Source organism: Elephantulus edwardii, unplaced genomic scaffold, assembly GCF_000299155.1.
Source record: "Elephantulus edwardii isolate Elephantulus edwardi_28Jun2011 unplaced genomic scaffold, EleEdw1.0 scaffold00098, whole genome shotgun sequence".
Taxonomy (NCBI): Eukaryota; Metazoa; Chordata; class Mammalia; order Macroscelidea; family Macroscelididae; genus Elephantulus; species Elephantulus edwardii.
This window is the reverse complement of record NW_006399848.1, coordinates 1,950,389-1,968,006: the sequence shown is the minus strand read 5'-3', so window position 1 is coordinate 1,968,006 and position 17,618 is coordinate 1,950,389. Positions and strand designations below refer to the sequence as shown.

General features: G+C 37.0%; 1 protein-coding gene across 3 annotated transcripts in view; it reads right to left on the bottom strand.

The window, feature by feature from the left end:
* The window catches only part of ADAM22 (ADAM metallopeptidase domain 22), a 290,471-nt gene that overhangs the window by 64,383 nt on the left and 208,470 nt on the right, over window positions 1–17,618 (bottom strand). For all 3 annotated transcript variants that reach the window (XM_006891449.1, XM_006891450.1, XM_006891448.1), the window contains exons 8-14: window positions 11,004–11,074; window positions 8,668–8,742; window positions 4,528–4,599; window positions 3,570–3,736; window positions 2,076–2,160; window positions 1,026–1,116; window positions 236–287 (exon numbers count right to left, since the gene is read on the bottom strand). In XM_006891449.1, coding sequence (XP_006891511.1) covers window positions 236–287; window positions 1,026–1,116; window positions 2,076–2,160; window positions 3,570–3,736; window positions 4,528–4,599; window positions 8,668–8,742; window positions 11,004–11,074 — 613 coding nt within the window. The remainder of the gene's footprint in view (window positions 1–235; window positions 288–1,025; window positions 1,117–2,075; window positions 2,161–3,569; window positions 3,737–4,527; window positions 4,600–8,667; window positions 8,743–11,003; window positions 11,075–17,618) is intronic.

The window sequence follows — 17,618 nt, the reverse complement described above, 5'->3', positions numbered from 1 at the left end:
GACTCGATGGCACCTAACAACAACAACAACATTGTTTTTAGTATATATAAATAGGGAACTACATTATGTAAACACTTTAGATAAAAGGGTCACTAAGAAAATCTACTTCTTACTTTCTCCTAAATGCCTGTGGTAAGGTTACATGTATTAGCACCTAGAATGTAATAAAATTCTAGAAGAAAATAGCACAACAAGGAAAGAAAAAGAGAATTGTTTTCAAATAGAAATGGCTTACCCAGTATCTCCCATGATGCAACCAGACCAAGTGTCTTCACATTTACACTCACCTAGAACAAAATGAATGCACACAAATGCCTTTTTAACAAAGTGCAGTAGATGCATTTCCTCCTTAAATATCTTATTAAATACTTGTTTTCCAATTTTCCTCACAATTGGGATTTTTATGCAATCCATAGCAACCAAAATAGACTTTGATTTTATGAAGATTGCATGTTTTTGTAACATTGTATTTTAACCTTATTTACTTACAAGTCATGAAAACTGACTTGTAAGTAAAGGAGGATAAGCAATATTATAGAATCAAAGTATATTTTAATGGTTGCTTTTACTTACAAAGTTCATATACGTTGTTTTTTCACATACGTTTTTACTGACATATAGTCTTCTGGTATTTTTTTAAAGGGGATATATTTTTTAAAATATTCTCTTTAAATGGCTTAAATGTAATACAGTAAAATACCAGTGAAATTGTGAATAATAATATGGCACCACAACAGGATACCAGTTCTGTTAGTTCATATATGAATTATCACAATTTCTAGTCCATTTTTAAAAGCCTTTGCACAAAGACTGCTACTAGAAGGTATTTCACTGTAACCCTTAAGCATATGTGCTTCAGAATTGGAGCTACTTGAGTTCAAGTCCTGGTTCTATCTTGTCTCTATATCTTTTACCATACAACAAATTATTTTCATTAAACAAGTGAAATAAAGAATCCCATTTCCCAAAACATGTCATAGCTTGTTTTACATACAACTAAGCCACACACACGTACCAACACTTACCACTTGCTAACTTTCTTTTGTCAGAAATGATACCAATATTATGGGCTAAGGACTGGGCAAGTGTAACTGCCATTAAACCAGTTTTCCCAAACTGAAAAACAAAAATGAAACATATATAAGACAAAGTGGTTTTAGTTAACTGAGTCAGAGAAAATGTCACAATATAATTAAAATTAAGTACTAGCCAACTATTTTTCTTTAGCAGCTGCTGAACACATAGTAAGAAATAAATTTATAGTTGTTAAGTCTTAGAGACAAAAAGACAAACCAGAGAGTGATTTATCCACTCTGGGGTCTGGAAACAAATCTATTTCTGAAAACAAATTTTAGGTGTGACACTCAAGAAAAATGTAATACTTGTATAGCCAGAATCCTGTTAATAATATTAAATAAAAATGAATGTGTGGCTTATTTAGAACTTACTCATCTTTGTTTACCTACATTCCTGACATTTTCCCAAATAGAACTGAAAGTGGATTCAGGAAACAAGTTACATGAGGTAACAGAGAAGTTTGGTGAGAACTTTGGCCAATGATACTTGCGTTGAACTGGAGATATTTATTTCAACAGGTAGTAGTCTCCCAAAGATTCACATTTAATTCTTTTTTTCATTTTTATGAGGCTCTGCCTCAGAATTAAAGTGAAAGCCTAAACTTAGTATATTTTCTTCTCTTACAATCCGAATAGTACTAAGTAAGAGAAATTTTCCTATTGAGTTGTCATGAAGTAACTTAATGCTTCAATTCTCTAAATACTCCATGACAAATAGGAACTTACTTCCAATGAAAGCAATAGTGAAATCTCCATATATCTAAACTGATAACTGGCCTTTCATGGAAATTAGTCTAGAAAGACTATTAATCGAATTATCAGAAAACATCTTCCATTATTTTCCATTTTGTCCCCTGTTCATTTATAGTAACTATATTAATTAGTAAGAAAACAATTTAACATCTGGAATAAGCAGAAAACTGAGCAATTGTCTCTTAACTATTAGGAAAGCATTTTCAGCATCATACCACTTTGTATTGTACAGATGTTCACACCTACTTCATTCACGCCTCCTCCTTTCAGCAATGAGCAAATCCCACCAATATAAGCTGCCCCGCTCCGGCTACTCTCAAATTGACTCCCCCTTTTAGAAAAGGAAATGAAAAATGCTTACTGCTCACAGTTCAAATGCCATTGCACCTCTCATGATTAAGTTAGTATATTTATTGCCTCACTATACATTAAGATTTTTATACTATATAGTCCTGAGTTAAAAGAGAAATTTAAAAATTGTTTACACACATATGTAAATATATTCATACAATGTTTTTCCAAAAGAGCACTAAATTTCTTGAATAAACATCTATCTGTAAATATACAATCACTGATATGACACATTGTGAAGGATACAATGTCACCTATATCTTTAGTATTTCTGTTAAATGTATGGAATGAATGCCTTAATCTAAAAAATAGCAGGCACTAATATAATAAGGAAAATCCTACAAAATAATTGGTCTTGGCACCACATAAATTAAGCTCATATTATTTTAAAAAAAAAGAAACAACTGAAGAAACTTTTAGAGACCAAAGAGACATGACAATTATATGTATTAGGTTATCTGGATTAGATAGGGGGGAAGGAAAGTGCTGAAAAATATTTAAACAATTGGTGCAACCTGAATATAGATTTTGGAGTAGGAAATAGTGTAGATGTTTAATTCTATGGCTTTAATAATTGTACTGTGGTTATAAAAAACAATGTCCTTGGTTCTTAGAAAATACAAACTAAAATGGCAGCAAATGCTTAGGTATCTCAGATTTACTCTCAAATGTTGCTCATAAAAAAAAAAAAGGTAGCTAGTCTGATGGATGGATGATGAGAGCAAGGCAGGAAATCATAAAACAAAAGGGGCAAGATACAACCAGCTGAAGAGTATGGGTAAAAAAAAAAAATCTTGTATTCACTTGTATATTCTTGTCAATGTTCTATAAATTTGAAATTTAAATAAAGTGAAGAGTTAACTAAAAATACATACTTTTTTCCTATTTACAACTCTTTTAAATTATCTCTTAAGACAAAGGTTTTTATATATACATATAAGTATATATTATATTTAATTTGTTATTAAATATGCATGAGTTATAAAATAAAGAATGTAAGAGCCAGAGAAAAAAATAAAAATCAACTCCAAAAATACTAAAGTGTTACCTGGGAAGCAAAAACAAAGAATGCATTAATATTTAAAAGATAGCAACTTTAGAGATAATATAAGTGTTATTCAGAATACTCTATAAGAGCACTTTATTTAGTAAATGGTCTAATTAAATCTCTTGGGGAAAAAATGAAACAGATAAGCCACAATCAATTAAATTTCTTACATATTTTCATGAAAATTTCAACTTATACTTAAAATTCTCTTAGTAATATATTTGTCATGTCACATCCTAATTGTATTATTCAGTAGAAAGGATATATCTCTGTCACAAGTAATATAACATTCAGCATGGAACCAAAAGAGCAATAAATCATTATTACAAAAAGTTACGTACGAAAAAAGGTGAACTGCATCACTTTTCTCTTTGATAAAATCTCTCCTGTATTTCATAAACTCACGTAGGGTGATCAATGGATTTTCAGATATGGCAAACTTGTTGTCAGCTGCCCAGGTTTCCATGGCAACCAATACTATCCTTGTCTTAAGTTGGTCTTGATATATCTAGTATATTAACAAAATGAACACACCAGTTGTATATGTGGGGAAATAAAATAATTTGTGAACAGGACTAGAGCAGTTCCTCTCTTTTATGGAAACTGAGTTTTAACTAAAAGTAAGAAATCCTATGTTTTTTTCTAAGAGACCCCATCCCCTAATTTACATGCATTTCTTAGGCAACAAAGAATCAAACTATTTACCAAATAAACCTAAAGAACAGAACTCTAGTTAGAAGCAAAGGATTGTCTTTAGAAAAAAGCTAACAGTTTCTATGAAGACTCCTTACTGAGTCTGTTTTCTGGAACACTGGACAAATAAGTTATGTTTTCTTGAGTTGCAGCAAGAAAGACTCTTCAGGAGATAATTTCTACACCATGACTGGCTCTAATTAAAATTCATTGAGAAGGTCCTATATGGTCAAAGGAAATGATCACATGGAATTCACAGATGCATCATCACACAACACTGGGCCTTTTCTTTTCATTGTTTTTAAGGATTCTCTACTTTTAGAAGGGCATGGAATTCCTTATGGTTACATCTCAACCTTTGTCTTATCAAGCGCGATCAATGCAGGAATGAATTTCAGAAACAAATCGGTGAAAATCTTCGACCATTTTCTTTTGTCACCTTCCCAATCACAGATCGAAGTCAATAAAACCCATTGCAAGCTTACTAAGGATTTTCAGAACATCTTGGATAACGGTTAACTCAGCACTTTGAAGTATAAAATTCATACTATCCACACTACTAACAAATAATACTTCCGTATGCCACTGAATTGAGTTGATACTTACAAAATCTGCCATGTTCACCACTGATTTCGCATAGGTATTAGTATGCACTACTGAAAGACGGTGTTTTTTAAACTGCAATTTAAAGGGAAAAAAATGAATGGTATTTTTCATCTTTATATATTGCTATTATTTTTTAAATAAAATTTTTATTTTTGAAAAAAAGGAAATATCTATCTCAGCAGAAAAAAAAACCCAAACCCAAAATAGTTTAACTGAAAGCCCCCCTAAGGCATTCTATAAAACTAAGATTAGAGGCCTAGTTCTCAATATGCTGTATAGCCTGAGTCAAGGGAGCGCAGGTAGCCTAGTGGTGAGGAGTTACTCTTTCAACCTAAAAGTACAGAGTTCGGAATCTACCAGCTGCTCCACGGGAGAAAGACGGACACTCTCCTCCAGTGAGAGTAACTGCCTCTGAAAACCCACTGGAGGGTCAGCTATGTGTTAGTTCTGATTTAATGGTACATAATATACCAATGTAACAAAGCCCGAGGCAAGCTTCTTGCAAACTTCAGACTTCAAACAAGTAATGCCTGGGATGTCGTAGAAAAGTAGTAAGTATGCACTTCAACCATTTCACAAGCTTGTTTTTATCAGAATTGTAATTCAAAACTATCAAATATATGAAAGTTATCCGCTAATTAGGGTATTATGCAAAGTATGCATATATAAATGAGAATAGATTTTAAAAAGTATTATGAACATGACTAAAATGATAAAAACGTACAGGTTCTATAAGACTTATTCAGCAATGAGAAGAAAGCCTTAAGGTAAGGGTGGCTTAAAAGGTGGTCCATAGGAAGACACTCAGATAGCCAAGAGACTCATGAAGAAGTACTCAAAATGACTGGCAATAAGAGAGATGAATATCAAAACCACAATGAGGTACCATTTCACCCCAGTAGCAGTGGCAAAGTTTAGAAGGGCAGAAAGCTAGAAATGCTGGAGAGGATGTGGACAGGTGGGAACTTTCATACACTTGTGGTGGGACTATAAAATGTTACAACCACTCTGGAAAGCAGTTTGGCATTTCTTAAAAAAACTGAACATACAAACTCCATATGACATAGCTGTTCTACTACTAGGAATATACCTCAAGGAAATTAGAACTGAGACACAAACAGAGATTTGTACACCACTGTTTATAGAAGCAATATTCACCATTGTCGCAAGAACATGGAAACAGATCAAATGTCCAACTACAGCTGAATGGATTGAGAAATTGTGGCGTGTTCACACAATGGAATACTATATGGCACTCAAAAGAGATGATTTCAAAAAATACTACTACATACCTTGAGAGAAACTAATGCCGAGTGAACTAGCTCAGTCTCATGAGGACAAATATTGCATAAGACTATTATTGTAAAAATAAAAATAGTAAAAAAATAAAAATAGTAAAAAAAAATATTGGAAAACTAGTAAATATATATGGGGATCCAAGGGGAAAAGGGTAGAAGCAGGAGGGTAAGTATGGTTAGGGGCGAAATCACAAATTTGCACAATTTGGTAGGTGGAGGGAGAGGGAAATGGGAAAGATTCGGTAAGGACCTGAAAAGACAAGGTAATGGTAGGCATAGTACAAGGTGATTAATTTTATAAAACATAATGAATGGAAATGATTGCATGGAAGACAATGTAAATTAAAAATAGAGTGAAACAATGTATATCAACTATGTAAGCAAATGAATACAAAATAATTAAAAAAATTTTAAAAAAGATGGCTCATAGGTTAGATATGGTTCACATACATCTTTTGTTGTACCTAACAGTATTTTAAAAATCTACCAATGTCATATGAATCAGATTTCAGGTTTCATTTAAAGCCAGCTTTCTGAGGGAGAGGCCATGCACTTTCTCTTGTGCTACACGCCTCACCACTCTTTATGGGTTTTACAATTGATCATTTCACTTGCATTATCTGCAAACTGCTGAATTTGTGACTTTCTAAAATATGTTCCCTTAACTCTTATTCTTTAATATCACAAGAAACATTCCAGTAAGTAAAAGATGAAACTTAGTCAAACTTAAGTCTGAGCCTGAGCAAGAACGTATTCTTTTATCAGAAACAACACTCCACCTTGATTGTATTACTGTTAATGTTGATGTTGAGTACCATCGAGTCAGAACCAACCCATAACTGCTGATTCTCCAGCACATTATCAGAGTTTTAAATCAAGTGCCCATCAACAAACAAGTGGACAGAGTAGCTGTGGTATATTCACACAGTGGAATAATATGCAGCACTGAAAAACAGGGAACTCATGAAATATTATACAAAATAGGTGACCCTGGAGGACATTATGCTGAGTGAAATGTCTCAATCACAAAAGGACAAATACTGCATAATGCCACTGTTATAAAACAGGACTGCCATGGGAGCTGGGGGAGACTAAGAAAGATGGGATAAATAATGTACACTATATTGAAAAGATAAGAGAAAGAACTGCTTAAAAAGAATATGTGAGTAGGTATTATTTGCATGACAATAGTCTAGAATAAGAGCTGCATAGTAAAGTGGACAGAGGTGGGTGAAAAAAAGAATTTTTTTTTCAAGGAGAAAAGTGAACTGGGGGAATGCAGGGAGGAAAATGTGCAACAATGAATGAATGGAAATCCAAATTCTCTATAAACTTTCATTAAAATCTCAATTAAAAAAATCACACAGGAAGAGACTGTCCATCTTTCTCCTGCAGAGCAGCTGGTGGATTTGAACTGCATGCCTTCAGGCTGGCAGCACAGCTCCTTACCACTAGGCCACTAGAGCTTCCTAATTAAGACTATGGTATTACCATCTTTAAGCATATTGTATTATTCTCTTTAAGAATATCACTCTTTACTTTAATCCCATAAAAATGAATGATACACCTTTCCCTAAATAAACAACTGGGGTAATGAGGGTAGGTGTGTCAGAGAAAATAAGATTCGTGCAGGATAGAGCAGGGTTTAAAGCTGTTGCACATAGGGTCACTATGAGTCACAGGTGACTTGATGATACATAACAACAACGAATCATGTAAAGTAAATTGTAAGGCGTTCACAAGTGAAATGAAGTAAAATGTAGCAAAACGCCTCAATTAGCAGGTACTGAGTTTAGTTAAAACTCTAGTTTCAAAGAACCTACTAGTGTGCTATGAACACCATCACACTGACGGCAATATACTCACGAACTGAATGAACCCAGACCCTCTGGGTCAGAATAACTGGCTAAGCGTGAAGGGGCTTCTGGCATGCTCTTACTCTAAGACTCTTTCTTGATTACATAAATGGGCATTCCCACAGGGTTTTTGATGAATCAAGATAGAAAAACGGTCCACTGGACTTTTGTAGGGATAAAGCTGTACATTGCAAACTAAAGCATCACATTATTACTGCTTCATTATAATGCTCTAATGGGCATTTCTATTTTTTTCAAAACTTGTTACTTAGTAAATGCTAATATTGGCACATATATTAACTAAAAATATAAAAGGTTGATACTATAAGCCACATGAACATTTTTTAAATTTTATTTTATACTGAATTGCATACAAGCTTCGTATACTTTGTGTTTTGTTCATATATATTGTGCTTCACACATCCCTTCTCCTTCACACTGTATTACACATAATTACTTCTATGCATTGTGTTTTATAAAATCAATCTGTGCCTACTACTACTTCGTCTTTTCAGGTCCGAATTGGATCTTGCTCATCCGTTCACATCCTGCCCCTCAACCTGCCCGCCCACTGAACTTGGATAGCTAAGAACATTTTTTTGAGCCTCACACAGTATTTCCCAGTTACTCCCATCCCAGAGAGTTTTCTACTTGAAGGAGATTCAGCCCAGCTCGGTGCCTTTCAATCAGAGCCACGCCATGGCTGCCCCTCCAATGGCTCTCCAGATGCTGTAAACCGCATGGGAGAAGACTGCCCATCTTTCCCCCTTCGAACTGCTGGTGGCTTGAATCAGCAAAGAGGGGCTGCCTTTGCGTTAGCAATACAACTCCCTGCAGACTCCACTGCCCAGCTCCCTTGAACGTTACAGGGTAAGAAAACAGGTTGGCTGTACAAATACCTGTCCACACTGCAACTGGAGTGGCTCCTTAGTTATCCCAATTTGAACCCCTAAGATTCACCCTGAAGAAAAAAAATCAACTCCTACCATGAGATGATCATTCACAATCATCAGTTCAATATATTTGGTTTCCTCCTCTACGTTCCGAGGATATCGGTGAAGCTGAAATACAGGAAAGAAAATAACACCTAAATATACCGTCTAAGTGTGGCTGTGAAGGGTAAGATACACAGGACAAGTGAACAAGAAAACTTTCTCCTTTCTTTCCTTTTTTATGTTTTAACATTCTCATTAACTTACTTCGTTTTTAAGCACATAATATGCATGTGCATGTTTCAAAGATTTTTAAATACTAAAACAGGATAGTATTTTTTAGGATGGGACGGGATGGGACGGGACGGGACGGGACAGGACAAGACAGGACAGGACAGGATAGGATAGGATGACAGTATTTTCCTTTCACCTCTATCCTCAAAATACCTAGTGTCAATCCTTTTCCACCATTTCCATAAATCCTTTTCCAGCATTGTCCATAAATTTTTATTCCAAGGTAATAAAAAGATGGTACCTGGTTCCTTCAACCACTTGATGATACTAGGTATCTATTCTATAACGCCGATTTTCATTTCTTGTTTACTTACACAGGCAAGAGTTTCCAATTCATCAGTCACTCCATGGGATAAAGATGGGCAATCTCCTCCTATGTGACTGACTGCCTCTGAAAACCTGCTGGGTTTGCTTCTAGGATTGGGTTCCTGCTCCATGATACTGGACAAGCAGCATATGCTCAGGGCATAAAGTCTGTCGGGAACTGTGCTGCTAATCCGTACACGGCACCTCTCCCATGGTTCAAATCCAACAGCAGTTCCTTGGGAGAAAGACAAGCAATCTCTACTCAGGTGCTTGACAGTCTCCCAAAATCCACTGGAGGGTCCACTATGAGTCAGCTCCCAGTTAACAGCCATCAGGCAGCATGTAAACCATCCCGATCATGATGATAAACTCAGGATGCTGATAACCAGGGCTTTAGTTCGTCTAAACCATTTACCAGCTCTATGACTCTAAACAAGTCATTTTCACATTGAGGAACTGTAATTTTTCTTCCTGTGAAAGGGGAATGTTAATATCTACTTCCTGGTTTAACTCAACGCCATCAAGTTGGAATCGACTCACAGCTCACCCTCTTGGGGGGTTTCTATTAAAAACAGCATTGGAGGAGACTGCCTGTCCTTCTTCTATGGAGCATCTGGTAGACTCAATCCACCTGATTTAGTGGTAAGCAGTGTGACTCTTGACCAGAAAGCCCCTGGGATCCTATGGTTTAAAGCACTACACAAAAAGTCTCTATTTTATTACTGCTAAGTTTAAGATCCACTGAAAATTTACTAAGCTGGTATCTGAATCTTATATTCTAGACTCCAAGATAGTCTGATATGAGACAGGAGCATTTTATGGCTTTAAAACTTTATGGATTTAACTCAAAATTAAGGGTAAGTTCTATTAAAAAAAATAAATGGAAGAATAAGTAACACACAAGTTGTTGTAAGTGGTAGTGGTGGTACTGGGTGCTGTGGTGAGTCAGCTATGACTCACTGTAACTCAATGAACAGCTGATCTAAATTCTGCCCTGTCCTGCGACATCCTCATGATCTGTTATGCTTGAGGCCAGTGAGTCAGCCACTCTGTCACTCCATCCTGGAGAAGGCCTTCCTCTCTTCCGCTGACCATCCACATTTGACAGCATGATATCTTTTTCCAAAGATTGGCCCTTCTTGGCAATGTACTCAAAGTATGTGAGACGAAGTTTAACCATCCAGTCCTGTAAGGAACACCCTGGCTACACTTCCTCTGAGTCAGACTCATTTATTATCTTTGTAGTCCATAACTTGGTGCTGCCACTGTTGTTATGGGCAGTAAGTCAGAAATGACTGATAGCTGACCTTCCAAGGGGGTTTCTATAGGCAGTTAAGCGCATGTAAGGAGATGGGCCATCCTTCTCCCACAGAGCTGCTGGTGGATTTGAATCCTAAGGCTTGGAATTACAGCACAGCTTCTTACCTCTAGGCCACTGGAGCTTCCTAAGTAGACACCATAATTTAGTACAAGTGCAGGCAAGGAAAAAAGTCTACAGAAGAAAGACTTTGATATGCCATGAACCAGGAACCCGCTATCCATTTAGAGAACAAAGAAGCGCATTATCACTCCTATCTAGGATCCCTTTAGAGTCTATAAAGTAATATGACTTCACATCCACTTAAACAGACCTATCACCTCTACTGCTTACCACATCTGACAAGTGCCTGAACAGATATACATCCTCTCAGAGAGAATTAATGTAGATTCACAGGATCAACCACAGCAACTGGTTTGTTTTTGTTGTTTTTTTTTTTTTTAAATTATAAAATATATCTGAGAGCACATACCTGCCTTTTACTCCTTTTCGGTCTTGGCTTCACAATAAATTTTGGTGAAGTGATGTTGACTTGTTGGAATTCTAAAAGGGGGGGAAAAGCATTTATTTTTATTTAGTGAATTTACCAGTCTTAATCAGTACAAGGCAATCAGAATTTTACCAAAGCCTCCTTTCTTTTCCTGAACAGTTTAAGATATAAATTGCCTTTAATAACAACAACAGAGAATGAGCCTACATAGTTGTAGGGAAGCTCTGGTGGAAGCTCTGGTGGCCTAGTGGTAAGAAGCTGCACTGCAGTTCCTAAGGCACACAGTTCAAATACAGCAGATGTCTCAAGGAAAAAAGTATAGGCAGTTTCCACCTATGTGATTTACTGTCTCTGAAAACCAACTGGAGGGTCAGCTATGGGTTGGTTCTGACTCAACAGCAAACACCAGCCACAACAGTTGTGTTCAAATTAATACTAAAATGTACGTTGTATTGTTCTTATGTGCCGTCAAGTCAAATGTATAGTATGGATAATAAATAAACATCACAAGAACCACTCTGGCTCTATTTAGCATCAAATTATTTCCCATATTTCTATTAATTCTATCATATTCATTGTCAGGAATAGCCTAAATAGATAACTTGAACTCCCAGAACTGACCTTTTAGAGGCAGCAAAATAGAAGGAAGAGGAGCAATGGGAAACAAATAACTGCATTGTCAACAGATAATAATTCATGAAAATAATTTAACAGGGGCCAAAAACTTCAAGCTAATTTCTCCCAATTAGTTTACATTCTCTTTTGCCCATAACTAAATTTATCTCAGGCTGGGAGGCTTTGAACCCTTTTTAATTTGCAGGCCAGCGTCAGACATCATTTGGTTTTGTATATAGACTCAACTCTGGACATAACACTAGAATATTAATGAAATCTTCCCATGAAGTATTAAAAAAATTACAATAACTTCCTATAGCACAGATGTCTTAAAACTTGATGGTTGATTCAGCAAAATGAAGCAGTTAGATACTGCTTGCATGAAATAAAAAAATCCTCTGAAATCACACTACAATCTCAAAATGTGCTCACATTCCATATGCATGCATAATGTTGACTGCCTTCGAGTCCAGCATGATTCATAGCAACCCTATGAACAAAAGGCTTGAAGTCCCTCTACAACTATCAACATTTATCAAAGGTCATAGAATTTCCAGAGGAATGTTGTTTAGGAAGTAGAAGCCACTCCTGCTTCCAAGCTTGGGGGGGGGGGGACGACGGGAGGGATTATCTTCTATCAACCTATGTAATTTCCATGGAATTGTTGCCAAATCTTTTTATTCGCCCAAAGCTGTTGCCAACACTCATTTAAAGACTTTCTTTTTTCAGTATCCTAACTGAATCAGCAGGCAATACCTAACTAAGCTAATTTTTAAATAAAACTTATATTTTTAAGATAGACCATGTTTAAACATTGTGCAAAGGGAGAGATGAACATGGTCAGAAAACTCTCTGGTAAATAAGCTGAGCACGAATACAAGCCACGGCAGTTGATCTTGGCTATTTATAGTTCGATATTTAAACATGCGCCATCCTGCTGCTTTGAAGAAATACAAGAGATGTGGTAAGGAGGCGAAGATGCACTCTCTCATAATTAACTTGCAAGATAAACAGAAAGGGAAAACAGGAAGACAGAATTAAACTCAATCATATCAACAATTATATGTGATTGCATTAATGCAAATAAAATAAACATTTGAGTCAAATTGTAGGGATCACTAGACCAGATTTTTCCCCCCTGCATATGGTCTGGGTATATGCTATTTAGAAAAGGAACACTCTAAGTACAAAAGATGGGGGAAATAAAGATATCTTACAAATATTAACCAAAGGAAAGCTGTGCTGTAAATATTAACCCTGAACCCTTAGGGCAATAAATATTACAAAGGAAACAAAGGACTATTCCATGATGATGAAAATATCAAATCATCAAAAAGACACAACATCCCAAATGTTTAGCTAGTTAATTGACAGACCTTCAAAATACATGAAGCAACAACTGACAGAACTAATGGGGGGAAAAAAATAAACAAATCCACATATATTGTAGGAGATTTCAATACATCTCCCTCAGAAATTGACCAAAAAAAAAAAAACACCCCAAAACAAAACCCTAACCAGAATATCTTAGTACATGTTGTCGTTCTTATTTCTTATGTCCCGTTGAGTTGCTTGTGACTCACAGAGACACTATGTACAACAGCTCTGCTCTATCCTGGGCCAACCTTATTATCTCTGACACACCTACTCCCATTACTGTAGTCACCATTCCATCTCATTGAGGATCTTCCTCTTTTGTGCTATACCTCTATCCTCCCAAGCATAACATCCTCAAAAGATGAACTGCACCAGGACAGTCTGTTGTCAGGGACCTCTCCAGAGTGCTGATCCAGGCTATGTACTTCACAATTACTTGCTATGGATCAGAAAACTGGACAAAAAAAAAAAAAAAGAAAACTGGACAATGACTAATAATCGATGTCTTTGAGCTGTGGTATTGGAGAAGAGTATTGAATAGACCATGGATGGCTAGGAGAACAAACAAGTTTGTCCTAGAGAAGATGAAACCAGGTTTCTCCTTGGAGGCAAGGATTCTCAAATCTTAAGTATGTAGATGACTTAAAATACTGTTAGCAGATGAGGGAGAAAACTGTTTAAAAGGGATATGTGATTAGGTATTTTTGTCATGACAGGAGACCAGAGCGAAGGCTGCATAGTGAGTGGAGTGGACCTGGGGAGAGGAATTGTAAAGCAATGAAATTTTTTTTTTCCAAGAGGGGAAAAAAAGTGTAACAATGAATGAACAGAAATCCAGTCTCTGTAAATTTTCATTGAAATTAATAAAAATTTTTTTTTAAAGCCCAAATATTGTTAGCTAATGTGAATGAAGAAAGCTCTCATGACCTAATGGTAAGGAGTTGTGCTGCCAATCCAAAGGCACGTGGTTTAAGAAAAAAATACGGGCAATTCTCCTCCAGTGCAATACAGAGCCTCCAAAAACCTGCTGGAGGGTCAGCAACAGGCCAGTTCCAATTTGAAGGTCACAACAGCAACAACAATGATAATGAACTGCCATGTTAAACACTTCACTCACCCAAGGCAGACTATACACCCCTTTTAAGAATTCATAAAATATTCACCAAGACAAGTACATGCTAGGCCATATACAAGTCTCAATGAATGTAGATGAATAAAATATGCAAAAATGGTTAAGGATTCAGTTGCGAACAGAAACATGGGTGGTTGGAACCTACCAGGAGTTCCTCTGGAAACAACAGGCCTGGTAATCTCTCTCATCAACATTCACTCCCCAGAACCAAAACCCACTGCCAAAGAATCAATCCAGAGGGATGGTGAAAATGCAGGAGGGAGTGGAACTGCCCACAGGGTTTCCAAGGCTAGAAATGTTTATGGGAACGAAAGGACTACATTGGTAAACTCTGCTTTCAAGAACTTCTCCAAAGTGATAAAGAGGATAGATGTCTGTTTAAAGATGCAAAGATTGGTCTTTTAAATTACTTCCTAAACATATGAAAGTTGGACAATGAACAAAGATGACAGAAGAAGAACTGAAGCCTTTTGAGTTGTGGTGCTGAGAAATGTATTGAATAGTCCATGGACTGACAAAAGAATCCATCTTGGAGGACGGGCAACCAGGGTGCTCCTTGAAGGCAAGGATGGTTAAAGCTCATCTCATTTGCTCTGCGTTGAGTATGTTTGATCAGGAGGGTGTGTGACCAGTTCTTAGAACAAGTTATCAGGGTGGGAAAGGCCGAGGGTCAGCAAAAGAGAGGAAGACTCTCTGTGAGGTGGACTGACACAGCATGGCAGAGATCTTGAGAATGGTGTGGGACAGGGCAAGGTTCAGATTTGCTGTTCATAAGAGTCACTAGATAGCTAACTTGACAGCACCTAACAAAAACAGCAACAAATATTTATGAAAATAGATTGGTTCATTTTTCTTCCACAGAGCAGCTAGTGAATCCAAACTGTGAATCTGTTAGCTAATAATAATACAATACTTGGGAACTCTGGTGACCTAGTGGCAAGAAGCTGCACTGCAATCCCAGAGGTGCACTGTTCGAATCCTCCAGATGCTCTGCTGAGGAAGGAGGGACAATCTCCTCCTGTACCAGTCAGATCTAATTTGACGGTACCCACACAAAAAAGTAATAAAATAAAAATTTAAAAAAGTAAAAAAAAATAATACAATACTTGACACACAGCAGCACCGGAGCTCCTGTTCATAAAGATTACTGCCTGGAAAATCCTATGGGGCAATTCTGTCATACACTGTCTCTATGAGTCAGAACTGACTCAGTAGCATACAGTAACAGCAATATTTCCTGTTACCACAGTTCAATTAAATGAAAAATTAGTAACAAATAGGTATCACTATCTTTTAACTTTAACTGTATATTAAGGTGCACAGCTCTAAATAACCTATGGAACAAAGTAGAAACCATGAGGGAATTGGAAAAACTGACTTATCTAAATGCATGGATGCAGTGTTTAAAGGGAATGTACACCTTTAAGTAGTAATGTTGGAAAAGAAAAAGTAACTTCAAGTTATAGTTGTTATGTACCACTGAGTCAGAACCAACCAATACCTGACCTTCTGGTGCTTAATCACACAAGAGATTATCCATCCTTCTCCACCAGAGCAGTTAATGGATTAGAACTGTGTGCCTTTGAGATTGTAGTGCAGCTCCTTGCCACTAGGCCACCAGAGCTCTCTTTGTTGTTGTTGTTATGTGCCGCTGAGTTGCCTGCAACCCATAGGGACCCTCTGTACAGCAGTTCTGAACCCTTTCCTGTCCTGAGCCAGTCTCACTAATTCTGACACACCAACCCCCATTGCCCCAGTTACTGTATCAATCCATCTCATCCGGGGTCTTCCTCACCTGTGCTGTCCTTCTCCAAGGACCAGTCTCTCCTAGCCACATGTCCAAAGTATGTGAGACGGAGCTTCAAAATCCTAGCCTTCAAGGAGAAACTTGGTTTCACCCTCTCCAAGAGAGACCTCTTTGTTTTCTTGGCAGTCCATGGTATGTTCAAGACTCTTCTACAGCACCACAATTTGAAGGCATTGATTCTTCTTCTGTCATCCCTAGTCATTGTCCAATTCTCTGATGTATAGCAAGCAATTGCAAAGACCATGGCCTGGACTTAGTCTCTAAACTGACATTGTTGCTTTTCACTACTCTGGAGAGGTCCCTGACAGCAGATTTTCCCAATACAATTTGTCTTTTGATTTCTTGACTGCTGGTATTAAAGTGTTGACTGCGGATCCAGCAAGCTGTAATTGTTGACAACCTCAATCTCTTCCCCATCTATCATGGTGCTAACAATTGGCCCAGTGGTGATAATCTTTGTATTATATTATTATTATTATTATTATTATTAATTTTAACTAATATTTACAGAAACTTTGGATTTCTATTCATTCATTGTTGCACTTTCTCCCTTCCCGCTCCCCACAGTTCACTCTTCCCTGTGAAAAGTAAATGAAAAATTCTTTCATTGTTATACAATCCCTCCGCTCAGGTCCATTCCACTATGCAGCCTTCATTCTGGACTCCTGTCATGACAATAAAACCTAATCACAAATCCCTTTTAAACAGTTTTCTCCCTCATCTGTTTCAATGCAGTATACATTATTTATCCCATCTTTCTCAGTCTCCCCCCAATCTCAATGTCGGTCCCATTTTACAAAGTGGCACTATGCAGTATTTGTCCTTTTGTGACTGAGATATTTCACTCAGCATAATGTCCTCCAAGGTCAACCCCATTTTGAATAATATTTCATGAGTTCTTTGTTTTTCAATGCAGCATAGTATTCCATTGTGTGAATATACCACAGCTTTTCTACCCATTTGTTTGCTGATGGACACTTGGGTTTTATCCAACTCTTTGCTATTATGAACAAAGCTGCGATAAACATGGGTGTGCATGTATCTGCTTGGGTGGCAGTTATGGTTTCTTTGGGGGTATATTCCCAGTAGTGGAATTGCTGGGTCAAATGGTATTTCTATTTGCAACTTTTTGAGAAAGCACCATCCTGCCTTCTATTGTGTTTGCACCATTTTACACTTCCACCAACAGTGAATAGGGGTTCCAGTTTCTCCACAACCTTGCCAATATTTGTTGCTTGCTGTTAAACTTCAATTTACATTGAAGACTATAGTCCTTGACCTTCTGTAGCAAACGCTTCAGGTTCTTCAGTTTCAGCAAGCAAGGTTGTGCCATCTGCATATTGTAGGTTGTTGATGCTGATGCCACATTCCTCTGCATTAAGCCCTTCTTCCCAGAAGATCTGTTCTGCATATAGATTGAAAAGGTATGGAGACAGGATGCATTCCTTTCCTAACTTTGAACCATGCAGTGATTGCTTCCTGGTCCAAGTATAGGTTTCACATAAATACAATCAAGTGTTCAGGAATTCCCATTTTCCTCAAGGTTAGCCACAGCTTGTTGTGATCCACACAGTCAAATGCCTTTGCATAATCAATGAAACACAGATAGACATTCCTCTGGTATTCTTGAAGCTAGAAAACTAATAAAAAGTTAAACAGAAGTGAA